At 40.0% G+C, this 20602-nt stretch overlaps 1 protein-coding gene across 1 annotated transcript in view; it reads left to right on the plus strand.

Moving 5' to 3' along the window:
• The window catches only part of SEMA3E (semaphorin 3E), a 283348-nt gene that overhangs the window by 154279 nt on the left and 108467 nt on the right, over positions 1–20602 (plus strand). The window contains exon 2 of the mRNA XM_063926934.1: positions 4097–4257. Within this exon, the coding sequence (XP_063783004.1) occupies positions 4097–4257 (161 nt within the window). The remainder of the gene's footprint in view (positions 1–4096; positions 4258–20602) is intronic.

Consider the following 20602-nt stretch of genomic DNA (forward strand, 5'->3'; position numbering starts at 1 on the left):
ATGACCCGGTTGAATCTGGGGACTCTCGGCCAATGAGGAATAAATACTCAAGCAATGAAAATAGATATTGTTCCAATTGGGAGCGAGATCAATATCCTAGGTGGAACACACGAAAAACCTTTCCCGATGTACCACCAAGAGATATTTATACCTCAAATAGATTTTCAGGACTCCCTCTAGTGGGCGATGAAGATCGCCCCACTTCTAATTTCAATTCCAAATCACACTCGGCCCATTTAAACTGGGATCCGAGAACCCCAAGAAAGCTAAGGTAAAAAATACAAAAAAGAGATTTAGAGGAAAAAGATCAGGGAATAAAAACAAAGAAAGAAATTCTGCCCAAAAAAAGGTAGCTGTTATTCCTATAGAACCCCTGGAATCAACACATGAGGAGGATGTAAAGATCTTTAATTTAAGTTCAAGGGTCTTAGATATTAATGAAGAAAAAGTCCTAAAAAAGGGGCTTAAATTTGCACCATCATATCAACCCAATCCTTTTGACGTCTTTATTGACATACAAAAGTTTATCAGAAAAATAACTGTTAAAAGATTTTTCATTAATAAAGAGAAGGAAACACCAGTAGATAATGTCTCTGTAATGAGTGACACGTCACAGTTTAAACCTCCCTCAACTTTCTACCCCACCTTTTTTAAAGGTAGCCAAATAGAAAGTTTCAATAAAATAGTTTGTAGTGAAATTGAACAAACTCTAAATAAAACTAATGGGAAAGATAATAGAAAACTTAATTTGACTAAAAAAGAATTCCAAGCTATTAGATCATTGAAAGATGATTTGGAATTAATAATAAAGCCAGCCGATAAGGGTGGGGTGGTTGTCCTAATGGACAAAAGTAAATATATGGAAGAAGTACTCAGACAGCTCAATGACGGGACAACTTATAAGAAATTAAAAGGTGACCCGACTAATAGGATAGAGAAGGAACTTCAAGAACTTACAAAAAAGGCCTTGGCGAGAGAGGTCATTACACAAAAAGAATTGGATTTTATAAATATTAAGAACCCCACTATTCCGACCATTTACACCCTACCTAAGGTGCATAAAGACAGTCAGAATCCCCCAGGACGCCCGATCATCTCTGGGTGTGACAGTATCACCTCTAATTTATCGGCCCTAATAGATCATTATCTCCAGCCATTGGTCCGAACCACAAGGGCGTATCTTAAAGATACAGGGGATGTCTTGTGTAAATTGAGAGATCTCCCTTGGGATAATAATTCCTTTTTATGTAGTGCCGATGTGGGCACACTATATACAATAATACATAAAGAAGAGGGTTTAAGAGCTGTCTCTTTCTTTTTAGATAAAAGTGATCTAAGTGAACCTTTGAAGGAATTTGTACTAGAAGGGATAGAATTCATCCTTATGAATAATTATTTCGTATTTGATGGAGTTTTTTATTTACAGATCGTTGGGACAGCCATGGGTACCAGGTTCGCCCCCAGTTATGCCAATTTATTCATGGCCCATTGGGAAGAACAACAGATATGGATGGGCGGCATGCTGGGGGCGGGCCTGGTATCCTGGCAACGTTTCATCGACGATGTCCTTTTTATATGGACAGGTGATGAAGAATCTCTTCTCTCTTTTCAAGATGGATTGAATATAAACAATTTGTCAATTAAATTCACCTTTGAATACAGTAAAGCACAAATACATTTTCTGGATTTATGTATCTATAGTGAAAGTGGCATGTTGAAAACCAAAACCTATCGTAAACCTACGGATTCTAACAACTTTATAGAAAGATCAAGTCTACATCATATAAACTGGCTAGAGGGTATTCCCTTTGGCCAATTTACAAGGGTGAAGCGTAATTGTAGTGATGCTACTGTATGTGAAAACCAACTCAATGAAATATCAGGACGTTTTTCTAGAAAGGGGTATGCCACATCCACCATTGAAAAAGCTAGAGAGAGAATTTCTAAGGTGGAGAGAAAGGATTTGTTGAAAACTAACACTACTGAGGGGGAGGAAAAAAATGACAGATATCAATGGGCATTTATCAGTCAATACAGTAATAGTTATAAAAATGTGGAAAAAATATTTAGAGCCAATTGGAAGCTCTTATTGCAAGATCCTGTTCTTTCTGATTATATACCTAAGTATCCGTCGTTCATCTATAGACGAGCTCCGGCACTAAAGGACAAATTGGTGAAAAGTAGTCTGGAAACTGACATTCGCCAGAGTATACGTACGAAAGGTTTCCACCGTTGTGGAAGCTGTCTAATGTGCAGAACAGTCAAAAGTAATTCCAACAAATTTAAGGAATTTGTAGTTGATGGACAAATATATCCCATCAATCAGTTTATTTCCTGTAATTCTAGGAATGTTGTGTATGTGTTCGAATGTACATGTGGACTTCGATATGTGGGACGGACCTCGAGGGCGTTGAAAACGAGGTTGGCAGAACACATATACAACATTAGAAAAGGACTTGAGACACACACTGTTCCAGCACATTTTAAGAAACATCATGGAAAAAATGAATGCCATATAAAAACCTTTTATGGAATAGAATTGATACTTCCAAAATCTAGAACTAGGGATATAGATAAAAGATTAGCCATGGCGGAAACTCGATGGATTTATCAATTAAAAACCCTAGTTCCAAAAGGTCTGAATAGTGATTTTGATTTAGGATGTTTTCTTGTTTGAGATCACGAGGTTATATCTTCTTTTCCTTAAATCTTGGTGTCCGGATCATATTCTCCTCGTTATATTTATTTATGTTAAGAATTGAATAGGATGAAATATTTACATATCTTTTTGTGTTCTAGATTATTATTCAACTGATTGTTTTATTTGCGAAGTGTGAGCCAGCGCCGGAATGCGCATGATCGCCCAAGCAAAACATATCCTTGAATTAAAAGAAGCTATAGGGATTGCTAACGAAAAGGACGATGGTGCGCAGACCGGCGCTGGAACGCATACCGGACTTCCGGGTTACGTCACATCCGCCCGGACGTTTATAAACTCATATGGTCACTTCCCCGTTTGTTCTGTCTATTGCGTACCAGCATTGTTTGGCTGTTTCTTATTGATGCAGCTCGTGGATATGGGGATGAAGGTGCTGTGTATTTTAATATTCTGTATGTTTGGTAATTTTACGATATAAATCCACGCTGGAACGCATACACAACTTCCGATCGGTGTAATATCCGCCGGAAGGAAGTGATTTCAATTGATTTGCACATGTGTCTTGGATTTTATGATTAGGAGGTCTTTAAAAGGACTGTACATGGACTCTTACCACACTTCTGATGAAGGATCCTATGTGATCCGAAACGCGTTAAGTGTGGTTGTGGACTCTTTACTCTTGTGGACACCTAAGGACGCTGCCTGCTACCTCGAGGACTGACGACTTCAAATTCCGGCTTTGAGGCCGTCGCTACCCCTTGGAGACCATCTGTAGACGTCCGTGAGCTGTCTTGCTGTGCCCCTGTGTGCCACTGGGTTTTTACATGCGATTTTAACTCTATCTTTCTGTAAGTGCAACTTGTAATTAAAACATTAGCCTTGTTTTTACTACTGCACTATCATTGTTTTTATTTCTTGTGTCCCCCATTCCGCTGTTATCAAGCACTGGTTTGGAACACAATTTTGCAGAACCGTTATCTTTTGGAATTGAAGAAACTTCCAAAATTCACCATTGTGAACAATCTGGCAAAAGAAGTCGGACATTTAAAGCTTAGTATACTGCATTTACTTGTGACCTTGTTTGTATGGAGGTGAAGGGTATACATGTTTCAAACAGTTGTGCGCGGAGATTGAGCACACTCCTTTCTTGTTTGTTTGCTTTTGTGGAGTATTGGGTGATTACTCTTTGTGTGTTCTTCCGCTGCAATACACTGTCTGTTAACAGCGCACTATCGTAACATCAATTTCTCACATTTGTCTTATTGACTACAGAAACTCCATGACAAAAACATATTCTCACCTTTAATTAACATTTCCACAAAAGTTTATTTAAAAAATAAATAAAAACTCCATGAACTATATAGTATATATAATATTTACATTTATGGTTCAATGTCATATTGTTTATAGAATTTAACTTAATGATTTGTATTTCAGTACTGCGGGATTTAAACAGAACGTCAGTCTTCCAGAGTTCACATGGAACTCTTGAACTATGTACCATGTATTTGGATGAGTATCAAGAAAGATTATTTGTCGGCGGCAGAAATCATGTGTATTCGCTTAGCTTGGAACACGTCAGTGAGAAATACAAAGAGGTAACATTTAAATCAGTGATAGCAATGTTTCAATGTTTTTATTACATTCCAGTCTCATAATGTAAATGTACTGGGTTATGTGCCAAATAAGTTTACATATAGTAAACAAAATATGTGTTGTTGAGGATACTCCCTGTTACTTCTTGATGATATACATTTTCCAAAACGATGTCATGCCATTTATTACTCAGAAAATAGTGCTTGCATAATTAGCTCAGCATGATTACTGTTCAGGGATAAGTGATGAGTTCTGCTTAATTGTTCATTTTACCAACAGTTAATTTAACTACGCCCCTACAAGTAAATGACGTTCTCAGAAATGAGTTGCTGTTGACTTAATGATTTAGCTGTACTGTGACTTTTAATATGTTTTCACATACAATAAATAAGTGCACGTGTCTCCTATCACGCATCTTATTATTACATGGGAGTTTACTAAGTCAGCATTAGCTGCTATTTTCATGACTCTTTTGCAAATTAAATATAAATGACAGATTTACTGTTTATTGAAAAGAAACCTGAACATGTCAACCACATCAGTATAAGCACGAGTTTGCTTCACTTTAGACTTATTCTTTGGTAATCACCTTTCCCATTGAGTGTTGCTCTTGAGGTTTAAGTAGATGAAGTAAGAAAAATAAGTCTTTGCAGCTTAATCTTAGAGATATATAGAGTTTCAACAACCAGTGAATCATAGACTAACAATAAATCCTTTTTAGAAAATGAGGCTATGACAGCTAGCTAATATTTTTTTCTAGTAATATCTGCATACCCCACAACACTCCAGCCTTTAAATCAATGTTAGTTAGGATTGATTGTTTGAGTCATTTTTTAAAGACAATTTTAAGGAGCAACAGTATATCAAATGACAGTAACAACCACAAAGTGAAGCAAATATGATAAAAAAAATTCCAAACACTCTATAGATGGAATACATGAGGCTGCCATAGATTTCAGCAACAAGAGATAAATCGAGGCAAGTGGATGGGAATGAGTTTTATCAGATCACACCATGATCAAGGGGGGAGAAAAATTAAGTTCCCAAGACATTCGTAAAAATATATGTACATGCCAATCTCGTCAGTATGAGCTACGGGAGCAGGGGTGTAAATACAGGAGACAATGGAATACGGTTGCCTTCAGGTGCCAGGCCTTAAGTGGGCACCCTAACTTCCTCCATTGTTCTAGATTCTGCTTTATGCACCCCAGAGAATGAATATCATATCCATCCAGAATTTCATTGATTTTGGACAGTCTCGCCAGATGAGAGAGCGGAAGTACCCATCTGGTACCAGTTTCACCAACGTAGATATGCAAAGGTTGGGCCTGATTGATTGAGCATTCACATGTTTGTGTAGTGCATCTTGTATGTTCTCATGCTGTGCATGCTTTGTAAGTGACTGCAGAAAGAATGTGTGTAACCTGAGTATGCATTTCAGTCTCATCTCCTCATGTGACTCAAGGGGCCTAATTTAGGGTTGTTCGCAAAGCTAAAATCTTTCACTAATGTGCACTGCAGGTGGTGCAGATATAACATGTGCAGAGAGAGTTAGATTTGGGTGGGTTATTTTGTTTCTGTGCAGGGTAAATACCGGCTGCTTTATTTTTACACTGCAATTTAGATTTCAGTTTGAACACACCCCACCCAAATCTAATTCTCTCTGCACATGTTGTATCTGCCTCCCCTGCAGTTCAATGTGATTTTGCCCACTAGAGAAAGATTTTGTGATCAACCCTGAATTCAGACCAAGGGGCTTATCTGGGTTGTCACAGGGATTTCTCACATTTGCAATATTCAGAAAGAATAGACATTTCCAGCAACTGTGGGCTATGCAGTGTTGGCCAGAAGCATACTCTGTACACATGTTCCCACATTTACCTTTTGTATCATGTATAAACTGGTGTAAGTGTGCCTTGGTAATGGTAACAGATAAACTAAGCATACTGAAAGGAGTGGTTTGTCCACAAAGATGCAAGCAGTTCTACATATGAGTAAAAGTATGCATTTATTTCCATGCATGCAATCCGGTAGCAATTTTTGCAGACTTGGATCAGCTCTGCATATACCGTATTTCCCCAAAATAAGACCAGGGGGGTCATTCAGACCCGATCGCATGCTGCATTTTTTCGCAGCCATGCAATCGGGTCTGTACTGCACATGCATGTGACCCGCAATACGCAGGTCGCTGGGCAGCGACGAAACGAATGAAAAAAATGATTGTACCGGCGATTGCAAGAAGATTGACAGGAAGATGGCACTCATGGGCGGCAACTCACCGTTTTCTGGGAGTGTCTGGAAAAACGCAGGCGTGCCCAGCCGTTTCCACGGGGAGGGTTCATGATGTCAGCAACATCCCAGATCGTCACAACGGCTGAGTAAGTCCTGCACTGTGCAGAAACTGTGCAGCTCTCTGCACAGCGTTTACCCCCTCCATTCTAGGCGGCAATTACAAGGTCACAGCAGTGCAAAGAATAGCCTGCGTGCGACCAGGTCTGAATTAGGCCCCAGGTTTTATATTAATATTTGCTCCAAAAGACGCATTTGGGTTTATTTTATGGGGATGTCTTATTTTTGATGTATGGTAAAACAATCTACATTTATTCATGTACAACAATCTACATTTATTCATGTGCAACAATCTGCATTTATTCCTGTACATTTCTTCACGTACAACAATCTACATTTATTCATGTACATTTATTCACGTAAAACAATCTACATTTATTCATGTACATTTATTCACGTACAACAATCTACATTTATTCATGTACATTTATTCATGTACAACAATCTACATTTATTCATGTACATTAAGTCATGTACAACAATCTACATTTATTCATGTACATTAAGTCATGTACAACAATCTACATTTATTCATTATTTATTAGACACAACCATGTCCGTTATCAAGTGCGCACGTTGTTGCATTGTGTCTGTACTCTGATTGGTCTGGCTGACGACTTAACTAGGTCTTATTTTTTGGGTAGGACTTACATTATGAGCAGAAGGCAGTTTGCCAAAGGGCTAGAGAGCAGTACTGTGGTTAGTTCTCCAATGTGTTTGGAACAACCTCCCTGCCGAGTTCCTTCAAAAGTGTACCTAGAAGAATTTTTGAAGGCAAAGAGTGGTCACACCAAATATTGATTTGATTTAGATGTATCCTCTGTTCTTTCACTTTGCATTTTCTTAATTGATAAAAATAAACTATTAACAGTTCTATTTTTGAAAGCATTCTTATGGATGGGTCCTCTGTTATCTTGGCTGACTGAGTCGTTAGTCATGATCAGGCATACACAGCGTGCCTGGGCGCAAGGAGGCGTGCCTAGTTGAACGGTGGCGCACAGAGCGTTTGGCGTTACCTTTGAGTGTAATACCTAAGATTATCCACCAGATGTCGCTTTTTAAAATCACAAATGCGCATGTGTGTGGTCTCCATTAAAATACAATACTGAACTACAGCTTAAGAATTACTGTACTGGTTCGTCTCATTGTGCTACATTATGCTATAGTATGTCATACAGTCTATATCAGTATATACAGTACAGATGCAAATAGTACAGCATATACAGATACAAATGAAGAAGTTACAGATACAGTATGGTCTGTTGATGTTAGGTATATGTGAGCGTCCAAATCCCGTAGTATTAAGTATAATGGGGAGACGTAAAAGCTCCTCCCTAATTTCCTGGATGCCAAATCACTGTGTGTATAGGTTATACAGACGCAAATGAACATGTTAAAACACTTGTGTATGCAGACACAACTAATGTGTGAAAGGAATAATGTAGCTCATTGACTTTACAGTATGTACAGTGTAATAAATGAGCGTCCGAGTCCCCTAACGGCATAAACCAACACCAATGGGAAGGAATCGCTCTTTGCAGTACTTTTACACATGAACTTGAGAATCTTCCATGCAGTGTTGTAGGCTAGTGATGAAGGTTCCCACCTACCACACTGAGAGTCCCGGGTTCGATTCCCAAAGTGCCAATGTTATTTTTAGTGTGTTCCTGTGACCTTCACTTTATTATTTTTTCTGTGTAATCCATTGTAAAACATTCAATGGAAGGGTGCACACAGGTTTCACACAAATCGGGGTAAATCTGCAGGAGCGACTCATTTGCTATCTACACAGTGGTAATGAGCACCTGTAGACATACCAGTAAATAAAAATTAGTGTATTCTGACGCAACTAACTGTTTGAGCAACACAGTACTGTAGGTCGTCGGTGTTAGAGAATCTGTGTTGTGAGAATCTGTGTTGTACTTAATGAGAAGGGATCACTGCTACTGTACCATTTACATATCTACAGTATCAATGCGACTGCAGTTTTCTATGTGATTTTCATACACAGTATACGGTTGCACATGTCTTGTAACCTGACCTGTCTACTGCATGAACTGTGCAGGCTCCCAGTGAAGAAGGGTGATGGGGGTAGGGGGAGGCAGGCAAAAATACTGTGCTTTTGAAATACAGTATGAGCTTCCAAGTCCCCTAAGGCATAAACCAACACCAATGACTATAGCCCTGAGGAAGCCCTATAACGGAGAGAAATGCACATAGGTGGACAGCGTGTCACGTCCTAGATGCATATATAATGAAATAGTACATCTCTAATTATATAAATGTATGTTGATAAATCCTGTGTGTACTGTTGTATCTCCGCGGTCTTTATTAAAATAGCGGCAGACACAGTCTCCTGAGAACGCAGGAGTCCAGAGCAGATCCGATCATTTCGGCTGAGCTAGCGGGGACGCCCACAATACAGAATAGAAAGGACACACAGGGAATTTTTTTAACACTTTTTTTACTCTTTTAACTCTTTTAATACTGTACACAATGAAGCCCTGCATGGATCTCACTGATATGGCTGGGCTTCATTGTGTTATGTCCGGCATTACACAATGATGGGGGTTGGGATAGGGGGAGGCAGTGGGAAAGGGGATGGGGTAGGGGAAGGCTGTGGGAAAGAGGATGGGGTAGGGGGAGGCTGTGGAAAATACTGTGTTTTCCGATATGAGCATCCGAGTCCCCTAACAGCATAAAGGGGAGGGGGAAGGGTGAGGGGAAGGTGGGGATTAACCAGTGGAGGTCAGAGATGCTGTCAAAAATATTAATTGTCTGTCGGGACCCAAAAAGAGAAACCAATAAATCAATAAATAAAAGTACTGTGGAAAAATACAAATGAACGTGTTAAAGCAATGGTCCATTGACGTTCGGTTTATGTATGCTATTAAATTAAATTCAATTAAAATAGGCTTAAAGCTTAATGTCTCCAGTTCTGAGGGTCCAATCAGCTCAGAATTATGTTGATATGGAAGTTGAGACAATTAGCTACTGGAGGATACCATCCCCAAGTTTCTATGACCCCCACAAGGCTCATGGCAAGTGTCAGAACCCTTGGTGGGTCTGAATTAATGGGCGCATTACAGTCTATGGGAAAATGGGTCCACTTTGTGTACTGATATCTCTGGTTCTGGGTGTCCCAGAGACTCAGGACTGGTACCACACAAAAGAGGAGACTCTTGGCTTTCAAGGCAGACCAACCACTAGTTTATGTGATACTGCAAAGGGAAGAAGCAAGCAACCGTGTGTCAGGTCCCCTCCAGTTGTTCGCCCAGCTTGCACAGGATGCAGGGTTTCTAGCTAGATAGGAAATACTGTACAGAAATGCTAATCACAGTAATTTGGCATCCAGGAACTTAGGGATGAGCTCTTTTCTCTCTCCATTATACTTAGAAAGATTACAGCAGAGAGAGATAAAAGCTCCTCCCTAAGTTCCTGGATGCCAAATCACCATCCTTAGTATCTCTGTACAGTATGTTCTACTAGTGTACTAATTAGCACAAACAGCTTGTAACATAGAGTGGCAAGTTTAATCTTTCTATGTATAATGGAGAGAGATAAAAGCTCCTCCCTAAGTTCCTGGATGCCAAATCACCATACTTATTATCTCTGTACAGTATGTTCTATTAGGGTACTACTTAGCTGTCCGTGCTAATTAGTACTCCAATAGAAAATACTGTACAGAGATACTAAGGACAGTGCTTTGGCATCCAGGAACTTAGGGAGGAGCTTTTATCTCTCTCCATTATACATAGAAAGATTAAACTTGCCACTGTACTTTGCATGCTGTTCGTGCTAATTAGTACACTAGTACAACATACTTTACAGAGATACTAAGGATGGTGATTTGGCATCCAGGAACTTAGGGATAAGCTTTTATCTCTCTCCATTGTAATCTTTCTAAGTGTAACGGAGAGAGATAAAAGCTCCTCCCTAAGTTCATGGATGCCAAATCACCGTCCTTACTATCTCTGTACAGTATGTTCTACTAGTGTACTAATTAGCACGAACAGCTTGTAACGTACAGTGGAAAGTTTAATCTCAGTGATCCATGCATGACTATCTGAACACGCCAGCAAAAAGCAGGTCTATTTGGAAGCTCCTTTTTTTTTACAAATTCTATGCTTTCCTGGCAGTGTTCGCTATTGTCGGCAGTGATTGAGAATACAAATTCTTAGTAAATTACTGAGTTGTATAAAGTACAACAGAGATTCTCTAATGCCGACAATCTACAGTACTGTGTTGCTCGAACAGTTAGTTGTGTCAGAATACACTAATTTATATTTACTGGTATGTCTACAGCTGCTCATTACCGCTGTTACATAGCAGAAAGAGTCGCTCCTGCAGATTTACCCTGATTTATGTGAAACCTGTGTGCATGCTTCCATTGAATGTTTTACAATGGATTACACAGAAAAAAAAATAATAAAGTGAATGTTAGGGGAAAAAAATATAGATTGGCACTTTAGGAATCGAAACCTGGACCCTCAGCGTGGGAGGTGGGAGCCTTCACCGCTAGCCTACTGCATGGAGGATACACAAGTTCCTGTGTAAAGGTAATGCAACAGCGATTCCTTCCCATTGGTGTTCATTTATGCCATTAGGGGACTCGGATGCTCATTTATTGCTCTGTACATACTGTAAAGTCAATGAGATACATTATTCCTTTCACACATTAGATGTGTCTGCATACACAAGTGTTCACACATTAGTTGCATCTGCATACACAAGTGTTTTAACAGGTTAGTTTGCGCCTGAATAAACTTTTTTATCTTTTTTTACTCTGTCCGTCTGACCATTGGTCACCATCTGTGTGTACACTATGCAGTACATGACTGTATATTAACATTACAGTCGTCACTGACCATTTGCCAGAGCTTGTACTGTGGATCAATCCGCTGCTATTCAAACAAAAGTACTGGATTAGTGAAGCATTAGCCACCCAGTGGTGGAGATGTGTATTGCATGCTGAGTATATAGTCGCGCCTAAACGCGCCTGTCCGTGATTAAATCAGCAACCTAAGCTATCACCTAGGCATGACTAAGCCACCGTCTAGGCACAAAAACAGTCAAGATAATGGAGGACCCATCTGTACTTTGAAGCATTTTTCCACACCTGCCTAAAACTTTTGCACAGTACTGTATGTGAATTGTATTCAATAAATGTGCATTGGTTACATCTTTAAAAAGTTTTAATGGTTACTGTGCTCCTTGGGTGTTTTGGGGAACTGAACACACCCTATTATAATCATATCTGCCAATACGAGAGAGCATCTGAATGGCAGGTCTGACATTTAATGGAAATAATCTAATAAGAGCAGTTTGTAGAGCAATCTGATTCTGCCATGCGCTAAGATTGGGAAAGCTGTCAGTTACATTACCGGTATAAAATGTGGGTTGCTCCATAGGAGGCACAGTCCTGTCAATGCGGAGAGTAGATGGAAAGATTATGTTCCTGGTCCCGAAGGTTGCAAGAAAAGAACATGGTAGTTATATTCTTAAGTAAAGCTGGCATGAGATATGTTGGAAATTATTTGTAGGCATAAATGAGCAGTAGTTTTGTAAGAGAAATAAAAAGTTGAAATGAATGGTGAAAGCAGTAAGTAGGTGGCCATAGGATGGGCTTAATAGGAATATTATACTCTTTCCATCACAAGCGTTTCAGGTGGACCTATGAAACTGCAAATGTAGGTGCCTCCCATTTTTAAAGTGACACTAAATAGGCATTATAAAGGAACACATCTGACCCGTGGCTATGTTTTCAGAACACATCATAATAGCCAAAGAAAATAGTGTACATACCAATGGGTCAATTATCTATTATTTAATGTATGGGGGGGAAAAGAGTAAATAAAGAGTAAACAAAAGAAAAAGATGGCTTCAGGATTTTGTTGGTATAATGAACTAATTACTTCCCCCATAATGAGCATTGGAAATGAAAGAGATAAAGTGGCCTTTTTGTAATAAGCAACCACTGGTGTATCTAGAATGGGTGCAGTGTTTGCAGTGCAAACATGGCCCTGGGTCCAGAGGGGGCCCCCACCCCACACGCTGCACCCATTATTTTAATACTTTCCTCTTCTGGAGTCCCGGGCTGACTTCAGCATTTCTGGGGAATCACTGTGAAAATGGTGCAGCCGCCATTTTCACGGCATTCTGCACACGCGTAGTAGAGAAATCAGTGGGAAAATGTCCACCGTGCCATTTCCACGGTGATCTGTGCATGCGCAGTAGAGCCTGAGCCCTCTAGTGCTCAGACACCCCAGCACTGCCGGCAGAGATGAGGGGGTACGAACAGAGGAGTCAGCACACGGGCCTCCTCCTCTCTTAAAGCGCCCCTGTCAGCAACACATTAACATTGTGTTTGGAATAAACTGCTCAATTGTTCAATATACTGTAGTTCTGTGCAATGCTTATGTTTGGTGGGTTGTTATACAGGTTGAGTATCCCATATCCAAATATTCCGATATACGGAATATTCCGAAATACAGAATTTTTTGAGTGAGAGTGAGATAGTGAAACCTTTGTTTTCTGATGGCACAATGTACACAAACTTTGTTTAATACACAAATTTATTAAAAATATTGTATTAAATGACCTTCAGGCTGTGTGTATAAGGTGTATATGAAACATAATTGAATTGTGTGAATGTACACACACTTTGTTTAATGCACAAAGTTATTAAAAATATTGGCTAAAATTACCTTCAGGCTGTGTGTATAAGGTGTATGTGAAACATAAATGCATTCTGTGCTTAGTCTTAGGTCCAATCGCCATGGTATGCAATTATTTAAAAATACGGAAAAATCCGATATCCAAAATACTTCTGGTCCCAAGCATTTTGGATAAGGAATACTCAACCTGTACATGAAACTAGAGATGTGTGGCGGACACTTTTTGTGTTTTGGTTTTGGTTCTGGTTCCATCCTCGTGTTTTGAATCTGGATTGGTTTTGCCAAAACCACCCTTTCGGGTTTTGGTTTTGGATCTGGATGATTTTTGAAAAAAATATAAAAACAGCTAAAATCACAGAATTTGGGCGGTAATTTTGATCCTACAGTATTATTAACCTCAACAACATTAATTTCCACTCATTTCCAGTCTATTCTGAACACCTCACACCTCACAATATTGTTTTTAGGCCTAAAAGTTGCACCAAGATAGCTGTATGACTAAGCTAAGTGTAACAAGTGTGCGGCACAAACACCTGGCCCATCTAGGAGTGGCACTGCAGTGGCAGACAGGATGGCAGATTTAAAAAATAGGCCCCAAACAGCACATGATGCAAAGAAGAAAAAGAGGTGCAATGAGGTAGCTGTATGGCTAAGCTAAGCAACACAAGTGTGCGGCCCAAACACCTGGCCCATCTAAGAGTGGCACTGCAGTTGCAGACAGGATGGCACTTAAAAAAACTAAGTCCCAAACAGCACATCATGCAAAGAAGAGTAAATAAAAAACAGCACAGGGCACCACCACTGGACTTATGCAGCACAAGACAGCACCACTGGAAATATACGGCAGGATCACTGGACTTATATGTCAGTTCCACTGGAATTATACGGCAGGATCACTTGACTTATACGCCAGTACCACTGGAATTATACGGCAGGATCACTGGACTTATACGCCAGTACCACTGGAATTATACAGCAGGATTACTGGAATTATACGGCAGTACCACTTGATTTATATGGCAGTATCACTGGACATATACGGCAGTATCACTGGACTGGACTTATACGCCAGTACCACTAGAATTATACAACAGGATCACTGTAATTATATGGCAGGATCACTGGAATTATATGGAAGCATCACTGGACTTATACGCCAGTACTCTGGACTTACACGGCAGTACCACTGGAATTATACGGCAGGATCACTGGAATTATACAGCAGGATCACTGGACGTATACGCCAGTACCACTGGAATTATACGGCAGGATCACTGGAATTATATGGCAGGATCACTGGACTGTACTTATATGCCAGTACCACTGTAATTATACGGCAGGATCACTGGACTTATACGGCAGGATCACTGGATTTATACGGCAATACCTCTGGACATGTACGGCAGTATCACTGGACATATACGGCAGTATCACTGGACTGGACTTATACGCCAGTACCAGTGTAATTATATGGCAGGATCACTGGATTTATACGGCAGTACCGCTGGATATATGTGGCAGTACCGCTGGACATATACGGCAGTACCGCTGGACATACTGTATACGGCAGTATCAATGGACCTATATGTCAGTACTGCTGGACATATACGGCAATGTCAATGGACATATACGGCAGTATCACTGGACATATACGGCAGTATCACCGGACTGGATTTATATGCCAGCATCACTGTAATTATGTGGCAGGATCACTGGACTTATACAGCAGGATCATTGGAATTATACAGCAGGATCACTGGAATTATACAGCAGTATCACTGGAATTATACGGCAGGACCACTGGACTTTTACGGCAGGATCACTGGAATTATACGGCAGGATCACTGGACATATACGGCAGTACCGCTGGACATATACGGCAGTACCGCTGGACATATACGGAAGTATCAATGGACATATACGGCAGTATCACTGGACATATATGGCAGTATTACTGGACTAAACTTATACGCCAGTACCGCTGTAATTATACGGCAGGATCATTGGATTTATACGGCAGGATCATTGGAATTATACGGCAGGATCACTGGATTTATATGGCAGGATCACTGGACTTATACGGCAGGATCACTGGATTTATACGGCAGTACCGCTGGATATATACGGCAGTACCACTGGACATACTGTATACGGCAGTATCAATGGACATATACGTCAGTACCGCTGGACATATACGGCAGTATCAATGGACATATACGGTAGTATCAATGGACATATACGGCAGGATCACTGGACTTATACGGAAGGATCACTGGATTTATACGGCAGGATCATTGTAATTATACAGCAGGATCACTGTAATTATACAGCAGGATCTCTGGATTTATACAGCAGTACCGCTGTACATATACAGCAGTATCAATGGACATATACGGCAGGATCACTGGACATATACGTCAGTACCACTGGACATATGCTGCAGACCGGCAGCACAGGAACACCACCGCTGGACTGATGCAGGACAACACAGCACCACTGTAATGGACTGGACTTATACAGCAGCACTAGACATATGGCAGCAGAGGACACCACCACTGTGACTGGACTGATGCAGCACAACACACAACCACTGGACTGGACTTATACAGCACTGTGACTGGACAGATGCAGCACAAGACACGGATACTGAGGATGGAGACACGTCCTCTCTCTACACTCTCCAATGCTGGAGTGAAAATGGCAGCGAAGCGCGGCTGTTTATATGGAATCCAAACCCAGTGAGAATCCGACAGCGGGATGATGACGTTTTGCCTCGTTCTGGTTTCCGAGTCAGGCGGGAAAACCCGAGCCTGACTCTGATCCGGGCTCGTGACGTAAAGTCCAGTAGGGTTCTTTTCTCTGAGAACCGAACCCGTTCATCTCTACATGAAATGTGTACTCTTTCTATATCTTGATTCCAGAAGACCTACTATATAGCAGATAAGACTGTGGGGGTTATTAAGGTTTGTTAGCAAACCCAAAAATCACACTAATGGGTCAAAACGTGTTGTACTGCAGGTGGGGCAGATGTAGCATGGGCAGAGAGAGTTTGAACACACCCCACTCAAATCTAAATCTCTCTGCACATGTTACATCTGCCCCACCTGCAATGCAACAAGGCTTTGCCCATTAGTGTGCTTTTTTTGGTTTGCTAACAAACTTGAATAAGGCCCTATGTGTGCAAATTACTTTTTAAAATACAACTACAATTCTGACCATGTTTTTTGGAATGGGGACATACTTTCCATTACTCTTCGAGAATTAAGACTTTTGCTGGTGAATTACTTCGATTGAAATGTCCTAACCTTGTAAAGAAAGAGGTTGGCTGATTTACAAGAGAGATTATTTTTTAATATCATGGATATATACTTTAAAATATGATAATGCTCAAATTTAAAACAGGTTGTGTTTAACAGACCCTGACACAGATTAATCATACTTTTCTGGTATTCAGGTTAAAGCTTAGTTTTGGTATTATGTTCAAGGTCTTCCCTCTTGAGCATAAATTTCACCATTATGTAGTGCGAGTTTAGTGTCTCATTTATACACTGTCTGTCAAACTTCAGTAATGGTTTTACATATACAAGAGCACATACAAACAACAACAGCAACAATACATGAACAATACAACAACACACACATTAAAGCTACAAATCAATTGAAGTCACTGACAAGTATAAGAAAGCAGTATTTGCTAGAGCTGATGCTCCATAACAACAGTTCTAGTTATATTCCAGCAATCATGCAATAATATGCCAGTAGTAATCCCCAGAAACTTTCTAGTAGTAGTAATAAGCCATCAGTAATGCTCATTAATTTGCCAACAATATTCGTTATATTCTTAACAGTTATATAATAATAATATTCCAAAAGCAATGATGAGTATAGCTGTCCAGTATTGTGCCAATAATGAAGCCCAATAACTTGTAGTCCTTATGTGCTACCAGTAATACTCATTATCATGCACGCAACACTTACTCATTAATATGCCATCAGAAATTTTCATTACATATGCCAACAACAGTAAATTAACACTTTTCAGCATCACTTGCACTTTAATATATTAGAAATAACATAGGGCCTCTCCACTCATCTCTGTCCTAGACTTGTGACCTCCTATCATTTCCTTTTTGTCCCAGCACTTTCAGTCCTGCTGTCCTGCCCACACAACAGTGAGTGACATAGCCATTTCTTCTACATGACCTTACCTCATCAAATTAACATCCTTCAGTCACTCACTCTAGGAAAAAATACATCTGAAGGCCATTATTACTAAGTACTTTATTTTTTAGTGTTTTAAAGCCTTTTTTCTCACATACTTTAACATTTTGTTTTTATTACACTAAATTGACATATTGTGAGCAACCCTTGAGGTTTTTAAAATTAGTAAAACTGTGATGCCATATTGTGGCCTCTGCCTAACTAGTCAGCTCCCCAAAGTCATAATGTAAATATATGTACTGATTGCTAAGGGAATGCAAATTCCAGAAAACCTTAATTTAAAGGCAATATAGAACCATGTTTTTCCAGGAATATTACAAACAATCTGGACCACATAAATATGATTTATTCTTTTTCTCTTAAAGTATGCATTGACTCTGCCATGCTTGCTCTAAAAATGTTTTACTCTTGGTATTTAGATGATATTTCAAATATGCAAGATGTGCTAAAAATGCAATTTTATTGACATCACTAATATCAATCACAGGGGGAGATATATCAAAGCTTGGAAAGAGAGAAAATGGAGAGAAATAAAATACCAACCAATCAGCTCCTATCATTTTGCAGGCTTTTGATTGGTAGCAGCTGATTGGTTGGTACGTTATCTCTCCTCACTTTATCTCCCACAGTGGGCCCACTGTGTAGAGTTTGTATTCTCTCCCCATATTTGCGTAGGTTTTTTCTGGGGACTTCAGTTTTTCCCACACTCCAAAAATATACTGGTAGGTTAACTGTCTCCCAACTAATATTAATCCTAGTGTGTAAGTGTGTGTGTGCATGTATAGGGAAAATACAGTAGAATGTAAGCTCTACTTGGGCAGGAAGAGCCGGCCCTAGGCATAGGCAAACTAGCCAAATGCCTAGGGCATTTGGTATCCCTAGGGGCACAAACAGCTTCTGCTCATTAAAATGATATGCAGCATGCCTATATTCTGTGTGCGACTGTGGCTGTATCTGTATATGAAATGCTATGTTACAGAGCTGCCAGCTGACTTACACCAGGCATCTCCTGCTGCATGGCGTATTGAGGCAAGATGTATGAGACACATCTGTATCCAAGCAGAGGCAGAGGTCACAGTGTTAGTGGCCATGTGAGTGCTGTGTGCAAGTGTGTTGGTGGGTTGGTTGTGCAGTAGTGTTCGGCATATGTGTAAGGGGCATTATGTGTGTCATCTGTATAAATGCATTAATAATGTGTGGCATAGGTGTAAGGGACACTATTCATGTCATTACAGTATCTGTATAAATGCATTAATAATGTGCGGCATGTGTAAGGGGCACTATATGTGTCATTATGTGTATGAGAGCATTAATAATGTGCGGCATATGTGAAAGGGACATTATGTGTATAAGATCATTAATAAAGGTTGGCATAATTGGTAAGGTACATTATGTTTATAAGGACATTATTAATGTGTGTCATATGTGTAAGGGGCATTACTGTGTGGTATTATATGTATAAATGCATTACTAATGTGTGGCATTATGTGTATAAGGTGCTCTACTGTGTGGTATAACATATAGAAAGGACACTACTATGTGGTCTAATGTGAATAAAGAGCAATATGGTGTTGTGTAATGTGAAAAAGGAGCTCTTCAGTGTGATGTAATGTGAACAAGGGGCACTATGTGAGGAGTAACATATATAAGGTAAAGTGGTAATACTGTGTAATGTAACGTGAATAAGGGACACTGTCGTATGATAAAATGTGAATAAAGTTGCACTACTGTGTGGCATAATTTGAATTGGGGGTACTATTGTGTGGCCATGCCCCTTCCCAGCAAAAACATGCCCCTTTTTGAGCTGAGCGCCGAATGTGCGCACTGTTCCTATTTAAAATATATGGGGTAGGAGTATCAAAATGAGGACTGCTATGGGTGAGGGGTGATGGTGCTGGGAAAGGGTTGCAGGGTCAGAGGTGGAACTAGCTGCAGTGCTAGGGGGACACCAGCCAAAATCTTGCCTAGGGCATCATATTGGTTAGGGCCGGCTCTGGGGGCAGGGACTGATGTGAATGGCCAAATATCCTCTGTAAAGCACTGTGGAATGTGTGTGCACTATATAAATAACTTATAATAAATAAATGTCTCTTCAAGCTTTGATAAATCTCCTCACAGCCAGTAAAATAATAGTTAGAAGCTGAGTCACTGCTGCAGTGTAATCCACTGGAGGATGCTCCAGGCAGTTCTGTGTTTACAGGTACTGGTGACCTCGCCCTTTGCACATGAGGTCACAATGTCATGTACTCAGGGACATGGCTGGCACTGGGCACTCCTAAGCCCTGTTATGGAACTTGCCAGATCATTCAATGTCTAGATAAATTACCATAGTATCAAGAAGTTTACAAATATACTTATCATATGCTAATATTTAGACATATGATCAGATGTTGTTACCCTGCTGCACGTACATTTTTTCAGTACTGTATTTCTCATAAAGGTTTGCTACCAGTATCAGGTTGCCACATTTATTTATAATAATTACAAACAGCTTTCAATGGGAACTTGCAATACATGAAAGCAAAATGTTATGTCAGCTCGAATGAAGTGAGACCTGTTGTTTAAAATACAAAAGTTTCTTCAAACTAGCGATCATTTACTCCCTGGGTTGCATATTTTACAACTAATTGTGATTTTGCTTCACTGTGCACCAGATTTTTCTTACATTACTTTTGTAATGATGTACAGTACTATGCAGCCTGGCAAAGAGAAGCAAAATCAGCAAATGTAATCTATTACTATATTTGTCTCAGAGGACAGAAAACTCATAATTGCAGTGGCACATACGGTATCTGTAATGTAGAGCGTGCATGGGCACAAATGAAATATGTTTTTCCCCATGGTCTGAAACGTGACAAAGTTGATCCTATGTAAAATAAAGTTGACCCTAGAAATGTGAAAAAGAGAGAGAGAGGAAAAGAGGGGATATCTGCACAGAACACAGTGCCGTAACTAGACATTTTAGCGCTGTGTGCAAGAAAAAGCATCGGCATGCCCCTCTCCCTATATACAAAACAGGGCCAGTGCACACCACAGTCGCACACCAAATTACAGGGGCATGGCTTCATTCAGAAGGGGCATGGCCGCAGAGCTTCCTTTC

Source organism: Pseudophryne corroboree, chromosome 6 (assembly GCF_028390025.1).
Source record: "Pseudophryne corroboree isolate aPseCor3 chromosome 6, aPseCor3.hap2, whole genome shotgun sequence".
Taxonomy (NCBI): domain Eukaryota; kingdom Metazoa; phylum Chordata; class Amphibia; order Anura; family Myobatrachidae; genus Pseudophryne; species Pseudophryne corroboree.